General features: G+C 42.6%; 1 protein-coding gene across 2 annotated transcripts; it reads left to right on the top strand.

Moving 5' to 3' along the window:
- LOC8067950 lies at window positions 4283-9584 on the top strand. Of its 2 annotated transcripts, XM_021465870.1 has the most exons (6): window positions 4283-4657; window positions 7225-7380; window positions 8092-8187; window positions 8591-8711; window positions 8850-9027; window positions 9145-9584. In XM_021465870.1, the coding sequence occupies exons 1-5, from the start codon at window positions 4394-4396 to the stop codon at window positions 9017-9019; spliced, it is 807 nt and encodes a 268-aa protein (XP_021321545.1). In that variant the 5' UTR covers window positions 4283-4393; the 3' UTR covers window positions 9020-9027; window positions 9145-9584. The 2 variants fall into 2 exon arrangements, with proteins under 2 accessions (XP_021321545.1, XP_021321544.1); XM_021465869.1 differs by lacking the exon at window positions 9145-9584 and having other exon boundaries at window positions 8850-9130.

The following is an 11575-nucleotide window of genomic DNA, read 5'->3' as shown; positions in this document are numbered from 1 at the left end:
GGTATCGAAGGTGTCGTGAAGAGCAGTATAAAAAAGATAAAGAAGTTATAGACAGACTGGTGGCCATCCTTCGTGACAACCCGTACTCACAACATTTGAGGAGTCTAGGGAAAGCTGAACACCTCGAGGACTATCATCTTACACTTAACCTTGATCAGCGATTGGACCAAAGGACATACAACATACCGCTGGCTTCGGAGGTGGCTGCTGTTTGGATCGAGGGTAGTGAACTCCTTGGTCAATTTGAGAATAGTGTAGTCCTACATGGGAAAGATAGGAGCAGGCATGGCATCCGATCATACCATGGATGCTATGATGCTCTTTCATACCCACTCTTCTTCCCTAGAGGTGAGCTTGGATGGCATATGGATATCCCAAAGAAAGGTGTTACTATGGAGGATGTCAACGCGGCTCGTGCCCTGTGTAAGGCTCGTAGTGGTACTGAAGAAGAAGAAACAGGTTTGTTTATCTTCTTATACTTTTCATGTATATCAAACCATTATCACAAGAACACCTCTAATACCATAGTTTTTGTAGACTCTCCGGGAAATTTATGTGTTTCTGTGCGTGACTACTACTGCTACAAGTTCCAGATACGACCAGGAATCTTTAATCCCATACTTCATGGCAAGCGTCTTTTCCAACAATTTGCAGTGGACACATACATCAAAATCGAGAGTTCTCGATTGGATTACATACGCAATCATCAAACTGAGATTAGGGCCGACCTCTACCAAGGATTGGTTGATAGCCTACATGCTGGTGAGGGTAGATCAGAAGCTGTTGGAAAGCGGACCGTGATGCCTTCGTCGTTTATCGGAGGCCCGAGGGACATGAGGCGTAGGTACATGGATGCCATGGCACTGGTGCGAAGGTTTGGGAAACCAGACATCTTCCTGACTATGACATGTAATCCAAAGTGTGATGAGATCACGCGTGAGTTGTACCCTGGACAAACACCACAGGATCGTCCAGACCTTATTGATCGGGTCTTTAGGGCAAAACTGGAAGAGCTTAAGCACGTGTTGTTAAAAAAGGATATCCTTGGAAAGGTCCGTGCACACGTGTATGTTGTGGAGTTCTAGAAGAGGGGTCTACCGCATGCACATTTTTTGCTAATCATGGACAGACGCTACAAGATCACGTGCCCAGAGCAGTATGACCTGCTCATCTCTGCCGAGCTCCCAAACAAGAAGAAGTATCCAGACTTGTATAAAATGGTTACAAAGCATATGATGCATGGCCCTGTGGAGTACTTAATCGCAACTGCCCATGCACAAAGGGCCGTGAATCATGCAAGAACCATTACCCATGACCTTTCTGTGATGCCACATTACAAGGCAAGGATTCATACCCAGTTTATAGACGACGTGATGATGGTAGAAAAGAAAAGGTTCGTGGGCATGAGCTTGACAATAGATGGGTCGTGCCTTACAACCCATACCTCCTACGTTTGTTCAATTGCCACATCAATGTTGAAGCATGTGGGAGCATCAAGGCCGTCAAGTATTTGTTTAAGTACATTTACAAGGGTCATGACCGCGCGTCTGTAGCTGTGAGAGAGGCTAACAAGGAGGACAATGAAGGAAACATCGATGAGATCAAACAGTACAGGGATGCTAGATGGGTAACTCCACCAGAAGCCTTATGGAGGATATATGGTTTTGATATAAGTGATAGGTCCCCTTCGGTGTTGTCCTTGCAGCTCCATCTTCCTGACATGCACATGGTATCATTTCATTGATGTGAAGGTGTTCGACGAGTGCTTAATCGTCCAGGTGTTGAAAGGTCGATGCTTACAGCCTTCTTCGAGAAGAACAACACATCTGAACATGCCCGTGGTATATTGTATCGGGACTTTCCTAAGTACTATAAGTGGGACTCACAAGGTAAACAATGGATTAGGAGGGCGCAAAAGAATCATTTAAGACAGATCGGAAGAGTTGTATGTGCCAATCCGGCTGAAGGGGAGCGTTACTATCTTAGGGTGCTTCTAAATCATGTGGTTGGTGCTACCTCGTTCACTGATCTAAGGACGGTGTCTGGCGCACTCCTACCGACTTTCCGTGAAGCTGCAGAAAGAAGGGGCCTCATTGAAGTGGACAACACGCTGCACGAGGGCCTTGCTGAAGCTACTCTATGGATGATGCCATATGCACTGCGAAGGCTCTTTGCAACAATCTTGGTTTTTTGTGAGCCGAGTGATGTATTAAAACTCTGGGAAAAGCATAAGGAGGCAATGTCAGAGGACTACAGGCGCAATAACCAATCAACCTTTGCGGTGGAGCAGATGGTCCTCATAGATATTCGGAAGTTGTTAGAATCAATGCAGAAGGACATAAAGATGTACCCACTTCCTGATATCGATGACACATATGATCCATCCGGTGATATTCCCAGGGAGATTTTTGAGGAGGCTAGCGTTGAGGCAAGCATTGATGACATGGCACTATCAAAGACCCTTAACGAGGAGCAGCGGGCTGCCTACAATGAGATTATGTCGGCTATTGATACCGATCATGGGGGTTTGTTCTTTGTGGATGGACCTGGCGGCACAAGAAAGACTTATCTATATAGGGCCCTACTTGCTACTATACGTAGTCAGAACAAGATTGCTGTGGCAACAGCAACATCTGGTGTTGCTACGTCAATAATGCCTGGTGGTAGAACCGCCCACTCACGCTTCAAGATTCCCCTCACCCTCGATGATGGAGCCTTTTGTACCTTCACAAAACAGAGTGGTACTGCCAAGCTGCTTCAGACCGCATCCCTTATTATTTGGGACGAGGTGACAATGATGAAGAGACAAGGTGTTGAGGCGCTAGACAACAGCCTCCGTGATATCATGGACCGTCCTAACCTCCCGTTTGGGGGGAAGACTATGGTGTTTGGTGGAGATTTTAGGCAGGTTCTCCCAGTTGTTCGAAGAGGGTCTAGGGCACAAATAGTTGGTGCCTCACTGCGGATGTCGTACCTTTGGAATTCCATGCGACATCTCAAATTGGCGCGCAACATGAGGGCAAAGAACGATCCATGGTTTGCAGAATACTTGCTACGTATTGGGGGAGGCTCTGAGGAGGCTAATTGTAATGGTGAAATCCACCTTCCTGATGATATATGCATACCACAGAATGGAAAAGACGGTGATCTTGATATGTTAATTGACTGCATATTTCCTGCCCTCAATGCCAATATGTCAGACAAGAGCTACATCACCTCACGAGCAATATTATCTGCGCGGAACGACTCTGTTGATATGATTAACATGAAGATGATAAGTCGTTTCCAAGGGGATGAGATGGTGTACCATAGCTTTGATAGTGCAGTGGATGATCCACACCACTACTACCCATCTGAGTTCCTCAACACTTTGACCCCAATGGTCTTCCTCCACATGTGTTAAAGCTTAAGATTGGGTGTCCGATCATATTGCTAAGGAACATCGACCCTGCAGGTGGACTTTGCAATGGAACCAGACTGGTGGTTCGATGGTTCCAAAGAAATATTATCGATGCAGAAATTATGGTTGGAGACCATACCGGAAAGCGAATCTTCCTACCACGGATTCCCTTATGTCCCTCGGATGATGAGATGTTTCCGTTCCAGTTCAAGAGGAAGCAGTTTTCTATTAGACTCAGTTTTGCCATGACGATTAACAAAGCACAGGGGCAGACTCTTCCCAATGTTGGTGTGTATTTGCCTGAACCAGTGTTCTCTCATGGCCAGCTGTATGTTGCGCTATCTAGAGCTACTGCCAGATTGAATATCAGGATCCTTGCTGTCCTGTCCAGTGATAAAAAGAATACAAAAATAAATGGTACATACACAAAAAATATTGTCTACAAAGAGGTCCTCACTCTATGGAAATGTATTGTCTTATGTTTTGTATAATTATTATATTTTCTTACATTTATGTTCTTTGTTACTAACATTTGTTGTATCCATTTGCATTTTAGATAATAGAAGAAGTCTGAGAACAATAGGAGACACGTAACGTATGATGATCTTGTGTACATCTTATTGATTGGATGTACTTATTATATTATAATATATTTTTAATAACTATGTCACTTTATGTTTAATTTGTAACATGATGGTTATTATTTCTACCATGCCTCTTTTCTTCTATGGTTAATATTTAGCTTTATGTAAAAAAATATTAATGAATGGGTGAGATTTTATATATGTTCTACACGTGAGGCTATCTATTATGAGATTCTATATATATCCGTAGCAACGTACGGCCACTTAACTAGTTAAACATAAAACTGGAGTTAAAATGCTGCAGCAGCAACACTGCAATAGACGCGCACAACGCAGTGACAGCATAGCTGTGGCGGAGACGCCTCGGCTCCGCCTCCCAACCACACGAATCACACCAACATCCACCGAAATGGCGTCGGCGTCGCGGCTGCTCCCGCCCGCGCCTCCTCCTTCCGCCCAGCTCCGCGGCCCGCGGGACCGCCTTGCCGTGCGGCGCCTCCGGTGCCGCGCCTCCGCCTCCGCCTCGGCCACTGATGGCGCCGTGCTGCTGGAGCGTGGCGGTCCCGCGGCGGTGGCCGTGCGCGAGTTCGTCACGCTTGACGAGCTCCGCGCCGCCGTGCGCCTCCGCGTACGCACCTTCTACGAGTATGCCGTCGACTCCGTCGGAACCGAGGTGCTTGATCCCTTCTCATCTGTTTTCTGGCGTGCTGTCTGATTGTGATTGGATCGCGAGGCTGTTCTTGGCTCTATGGTTTCTTAGTCGGCAAGTGTGGAGGAACTGGACGACTAGATTGATTAGCCCTTGAAGTGTTCGGTAGGTTGAATGAATCCAATTGTGTGATTTGGTCTTAGTTTGGAAGAATCTCGTGAAATATATATTGCAACTACTTTGGAACGGTGAAATGAAAAATGCCAAAATTTTCAGGTTAAGTTTAGTTGCATCCAAAATGCAGAATTGCAACATAAATTTTCAGGGGTAGTAAAGGCTGGCATGAGGTCCCAGGCCCTTTTGGGCTTTTTTTTTTGGCTCTTGAGGCCAAAATTCAGAATAAAAAATGACAACTATTTTGACAAAAAAATTTGGATGGTGTTTAGCTCCATTATGCAGAATAGTGGGCGAAAACCTAAATTTTTTTGGCTCAAATGGGGAACTAAACGGGCCCAGGTGTTGTAAATTGGTGTGTGATTAGTAAGTTTCAGTTTCCCAAGTTATGTTCTAAATGCTCTTGTCACACTCACATCATCATAGGCGTTTTACCTGTTTCGGACAGAACAAAATTTTATGCAGCACCGCCGCACACCCTGATCCTGCTGCGGCACGGTTTAGATGGATGACGCGTGTCCTGCTGGCCCGTTAGATGGACGACGCGTGTTGAAGGCCCACCCGCCCACCAGCGAGATGACTTCAGCTTATTGGCCTTGAGTGGTGTGGGACGGTGGGTGGGGCCAGGGACGCGTGTTGAAGGCCCACCCGCCCACCAGCGAGATGACTTCAGCTTATTGGCCTTGAGTGGTGTGGGACGGTGGGTGGGGCCAGGGAACACGTGTGGCGCAATGAGGCCATGCCGTATGTGCTTCTCTGCATTGGCGGACACAGGGGGGGCTGGGGTGGCTGCAGCCCCCCTCTTGGACTCAAAAATCTTTTAACAGGTTTCTTTTTTTTTTTGCAAAAGATTCTATATATTTGGTATTTTTCTATGCTTATTCTACGAATCTTTGCCTTTGAACACTTTAAATCAATATTGAATTATCAATCTTAGCTATATCTATTAGTGTACTGTATTGAGCAAACAAAAAAAAAATAGCCTATGTTATTTAGCCCCCCTCATGGTCCGTTTCTGGATTCGCCACTGCTTCTCTGTGCGGCGGTGGTGCAGAGAATTTTTTTCCGTTTCAGACTACGGCTTTTGTTCTGTCATGCCACAGTTACATTGCCACAATACCACAGCTGCGCTCATTTCTAGCCGCAAGTTATGAACGAGCATGCGGAGCGCATCCTAATCTTAATGGAAGTTTTGTTAAAGAAAGAGTAAAGCTAATCTTCACCGATTCAAGGCTTCCTCTCAATTGAATTTTTCTGCCGATTCCAAGAATGACACGTTGTCTTCTTTCCTAACTCTGGCAATGTTACAGTCAGGTTTAGGATTTGGGTACTTATGTGAATCCGGCGGGCTTACAAGGATTGCTGGGGAGAAGGCTGGCCCGGTGGTAGCTGCGGGTGTGGATGCGGCGTGGGGGTGAGGCAGCGGTGGCGCCGCTGTCCAGGCAGTGTGGGAAGGGGTAAGGCGGTTGGGCGGGGCAAGGACAGGGGGGCAATGAGACAGCCTGGCGGCAGCAGCAGCAGTGGCGGTCAGCGGCAGCGGCGGATGTGGTGGGGCACCGAAGCTTGGCAGGAGGCGGTGCCGGCATGGGAGCTCAGCCCAAGATGAAGAAGATGAGGAGGAGGCACTTCCGATGGATTTAGGGCCAGGCCATGGTGGTTGGTGGTTAACCAACATTATTTGGGAAAAGAAAGGGATTAAAATTGATTGTCTATCTCACTAATAGATAGATTCTTTGCTGGAAATCACACTCCTCTGGTCAGGTCTATTTTGGTTGTTAGGTGAAACAAGATTTCTTGTTGAAAACAATACAATATTGTGCAGGAAGTGAATCATGACTTCAATACCTTATTGTTGTTTTGTTTAGGCTGTGTGCTTTTATGCAGAGGCTTACGATTATTGTATCAACTCGATGTAATGATTGTGAATTAATAAAATCCTTCCTTTATAAAAAATACCATATTGTGCATGATGTAAATTCCTGTTTAGTGCCAAAGGGTGCTTGGTCTAGTGGCTAAGACACTCGAGCGGCACTCCACAGGTCCTGAGTTTGAATCCCCGTGAGAGCGAATTTCAGGCTGTGGTTAAAAATATCCCCTCGCTCGCCTCAGGCCAAAGCACAGGTAAAGAGATCGGCCCACACCCCAGGGTTACGTCTCCCTGTGTACGGATGGGGCGGGGGTTCGGGGGTTTTCTCGGTCGGGGTACTGAGACCTTCTCTCTTAAGTACAATACCGTGGGGGCGGTCTTTCCCCCACCGGCCGAGTTTTAAATTCCTGTTTAGTTTTTACTAGTTCCTTGTTCACTTTCCATGCAATGTTCTGTTTCTTTTTTGTCTGATTGCACTACTGCATCATTGTATGATTGTGTCGGTCATGTAATGACTTCAATTTTACTCGATTTTGTTAAGTTCTGTTAGGATCACAGAAAAGCTCTTGCAGATAGGGAGTTTGAAGCATTACAGGATAGAATTTCTGGGAAGATGATAAATTTTCAAAGAGTTTCTTGCATAAATGGGACTGTTCCACTGTCCCCATCATTAATGTCAGCTGAGGAACTTTGTTCTACATGCAAGGTACAGATTGTAATTCATCACATTGTTTGTTTCTTTGGCACTGTTCTTTTCCATTTCATCCAACTGGATTTATTGAAATTGGTAGACAAAATGTTTTAAATTCATTTTTATATGTTCTACGTTCATTGAAGCCTTCATAATAAGAAGAAACGTGTAAATAGTTTTGTTGGTCTATAGATTTCCTATGTCCCCCCCCAAAATACTTTCACATTTGAACTTGCATCTGTTTGATGTATACCTCTGACCACTATTTCTAGAATATATATTCTAAGAATCCTTCTATTTTATTAGGTTTTGCAAAATAGTTGCTGATACAAATCTACACATAATCTTACATGCTTATAAACTAAATAGTATACCTAGCTATTGTCTTACTGGTGTTTGTAGTATTTAAGGTTTTACTAAATCTTAAACGACATGCTTTATGACTGGAGAGAGTAGTTCATTTTTATGATCACTTATTTTTGGAGTAAAGAACAACAGAAACTAATATTCCATCTTTTTCTGGAATGGTACAGTATTTGCTATTTGTTCATTTAGATAAAATATACCCTTCATAATGCAATTTTCTGGCATCTCGTGTCTTTTTCATTACATTCTGCCCTCTTTTCAGTTGTCGTCTATGTTATTTCCAATAAAGTAAATATGGATGCTCCTCTATCAAGGATCTGACTCTAAAATTGATGTCATTTTAGTTGGCTATACGTGCAGTTTGTGGAGGATGGAGAAGAGAGAGTAGTAGTTGGTAGTTTAGACCTTAATCAGTGTCTTTGGCTACCAGATGAATTGACTGGAAAGAAGCCTGGGGTACGACTGTTGCTTCCTTTTTCTATGCTATTGCAGAATACTGATGGTCAAAACATATTTTTTGATAGTTGTGATTAGTATTATTGGACTTGCTTTGATGTCATTTTTTGATAGAGTAGTAGTTGGTATATTTTTTTGAGTTTTCATAATGCAATCAATGTCATTTTTTGATAGTTGTAATCTGTTGGCTGTTTTTTTTTGGCAATAAAGATAAACTCACTGCACCTAACTTTTTCTTGACAAAAACTTCACACTGCCACTCCCACTTTTATTTGATCATTTGGGAAGCCTTGTTGGCTGCCAAGATATTTTTTTTTCTAAGCATAGATATTGTGCAAAATGCTCAAATTTGTTCTACTGCTTCACTGAATGAAAATGTTGTTCCATGATGGATTGCCAATAGGTAAATGAAGACATCCAGACAAGAGCGTACCTAAGCAATGTCTGTGTTGCCAAGGAGGTTCAGAAAAAGGGCTTAGGCTATACATTGGTTGACAAGTCCAAGAAATTAGCTCGTGAATGGGGTAAGTGTAGTTGATCCATTTACTTTTTTTTCATACGATGCTCATGATTTGCAATTATTTAGCCCTTAGTCCTTATTCTTTCTTTGCTGATACCATTATGCTCATGTCAAATTGGTGTGCTCGCAACAACTTTGTCAGGCATAACAGACCTGTATGTCCATGTCGCTATTGACAACATAGCAGGGCAAAAGCTGTACGAGAAGAGTGGATTTGTTTATGAGGGCGAAGAACCTGCATGGAAGGCTAGGTTTCTGGGGAGACCACGGAGATTGCTTCTTTGGCTCGATATGAGCAAAGTGCCTTTGTGATCGTGCATGTAAATACATATTTATAATCATATTCTTGTGTTTGTTACTTTTATCATTCGATCCCAAATCTCCAAATGATTGCAGTCTGAATCATCCCTCATTCCTGACTAATTTCTTGTTCATAGCTACTGAGAATACAACTCCGAAGAAATGTGGCAAAGTTTTAAGATTTACTTATCAAGCGAAAGAACAAAACTGGATTTGACAATAATTGAGGAAATCCTCTCAACAATGGAGATTCAAGGATTCCTAAGGGTGGGGATCTCTCAATTGTGCAATCGGATGAAGGTTGGCCGACGATTGAGCAAGGGCTCAGGGTAGCGAAGGGTGCTCCACGGTGACTAACCATGTCTCTAGGGCGCTTCAGCAATTGAATAGTGGAATCGATTGGAGGTAGACAACTGATGAAGGTTCAGATAGCAGAGGATATTAAACATCATCTGTTTGAGGTGCAGGATACAGGCAATCAATTGGAGGAACTCGGAGTTGTTTGTATTTCTTATGATCTATTGAATAATTCCACAAGCACATAGAAAATATCAATGCAACGCTTCGTTTTAGAGTATGGCTAAGATGATTGATAAATAAGATTTCTTATATGACTGAGTCTCAAGCAATCGTCCGACCTTGGTCGGGGGTAAACGACAATAGCGCACATTGCTTTAAGGCAAAGGATAAGATAATAAGAGATTTACTTATACGGCCCTAAAAATGCAAGACTTTTTCTTTGAACTTCCTTTTATGGCCTTTAACCAAACTTTCATTCCTTTTATGACCTTCCGTTCGTTTTCAGCACTACGGTGTGAAGTGGAGGATAAAACGACCATAATGCCCCTGACGTGATTTTTTTTGCAAAGTTTGGTTTATTTCTTGTATAAATAATTTTTTAGCACATACTGTACTATATTGTGATGTCGTCCAAATATTTACTATGATTCAAATATGTATTGTTATAATGTCCAAATTATCAATTTATTTGTTTATTATTACTCAAAATATACAAGAAACAAACCCAACTTTGTGAAAATTTTTCACACCAGGGGCATTATGGTCTTTTTATCCTCCACTTAACACCGTTAAGTGCTAATAAACAGACGGAAGACCATAGAAGGAATGAAAGTTCGTTTGAGGGCCATAGAAGAAAGTTAAAAAAAAGAGCCATACAAGGAAGAGACATTTTTTGAGGGCCATACAAGTAAATCTCTCTAAGATAATAAGATAAGATAAGCATGAAAGTATGGGATGTGAACCTCAATGATATTTTGAATGCAGTTTCAGCAAAGAATGCTGGGAAACAATCCCCATTTCTTGGGACCTCAACCTTAATCCCGTGGACATGATTTTACAAGCACGCTTACAATTCAGCAACCCCATCTTTGGGGGAAATTCTCATTACTGCCTACTGGATCATTTGGAACACAAGAAACAACATTATCTTTGACCATGGTCAGAAGAATATACAGGTGTGGAAAAGGCAGTTTAGAGATGAAATTGCTTTAGTTTGTAACACCCATTGTTAGCTCTGCTCTTAGTAGTTGGAAAGAGTCTTACGTGTAACAGTTTTGCCTTTTTTGTTTTGGGCGTGCTACCTTGTAATCTTGGGCTCTTGCCTTTGTAACTATTCTTTTATTTAATATGAAATACAAAAAAAAGGGGTGGGGAGCTCCCCCACCGTTTCATAAAAAAAGATTCGTCTCACAAATTATAAGCAAACTATATAATTAATTATTTTTTTATTTATATTCAATGCTCTATATATGTATCCAAATATTTAATGTAACGAGAAATCTTGGAAATTTTTGAACTTGTAGGCTAAAAAAAAGTATTCCATCAGTTCGCGGGGCAAAAAAAAAATGTTCAGGCTATCGTTGTGTGGCCCGCAGCTCGGACACGAGCGACGAGTCCGGCGCCCCAATAAGATTGATGGAGTTTATTGTACATGTGATTACAATCCTAACAGTATCAAGTAGTATTAGAATTGTTAGAAATTGTTGGTCAAAATATTGGTAAAAAAACTATAAATTTTACTCTTGAAGTAAGTGAAATGACTAAACTAGAATGGAGAGAATACTATTGGTCTGATGAAGTGATCTGACACGAGAAAATAGAAACTACAACAGCTGCGCATGTGAGCCAGGGCAGAACTAGAAATCTATAGAAGATAGAGCTTTAACTCATTTTTAACATTTCCTACTATTCCTTTCTTGGACTGTGAGATTTTTTTCATGTTTTTCGTGTGTTTTCATCTGACGACTGGATCAATTCCTATGAGATGCCTATATGTTTCCTTGAAAATTCCTACGTTTTACAGGAGCCTTAGAATAACTAGAATGGCTCAAATGGATGTTCCATTGTCATGGAGGTGATAGAGGGGCTTGAGCCCACCCCACGGCTAGATCCGCCCATGCTTGTGGATGTGAAAGTACTATTTGCTTGGCAGAAAAGTTATGACTATAAGTATTGTCTGTTGATTTAGAGCATGTTCGTTCGCTTGAAAAGCCGTAGCTGAAAATACTGTTCGTCGATTCATTGTGACCGAAAAACACTGCTTATTGG

This window comes from Sorghum bicolor, chromosome 7 (assembly GCF_000003195.3).
Source record: "Sorghum bicolor cultivar BTx623 chromosome 7, Sorghum_bicolor_NCBIv3, whole genome shotgun sequence".
Lineage (NCBI taxonomy): Eukaryota > Viridiplantae > Streptophyta > Magnoliopsida > Poales > Poaceae > Sorghum > Sorghum bicolor.
The sequence above is the reverse complement of the archived record's forward strand: the minus strand, read 5'-3'. Positions and strand labels throughout refer to the sequence as shown.

Coding starts and splice junctions, on each gene's coding strand:
- LOC8067950 (XM_021465870.1), top strand. CDS start 4,394: ATGGCGTCGGCGTCGCGGCTGCTCCCGCCCGCGCCTCCTCCTTCCGCC. Junction 4,658..7,224: donor TCGACTCCGTCGGAACCGAG/GTGCTTGATCCC, acceptor AAGTTCTGTTAG/GATCACAGAAAAGCTCTTGC. Junction 7,381..8,091: donor AACTTTGTTCTACATGCAAG/GTACAGATTGTA, acceptor CTATACGTGCAG/TTTGTGGAGGATGGAGAAGA.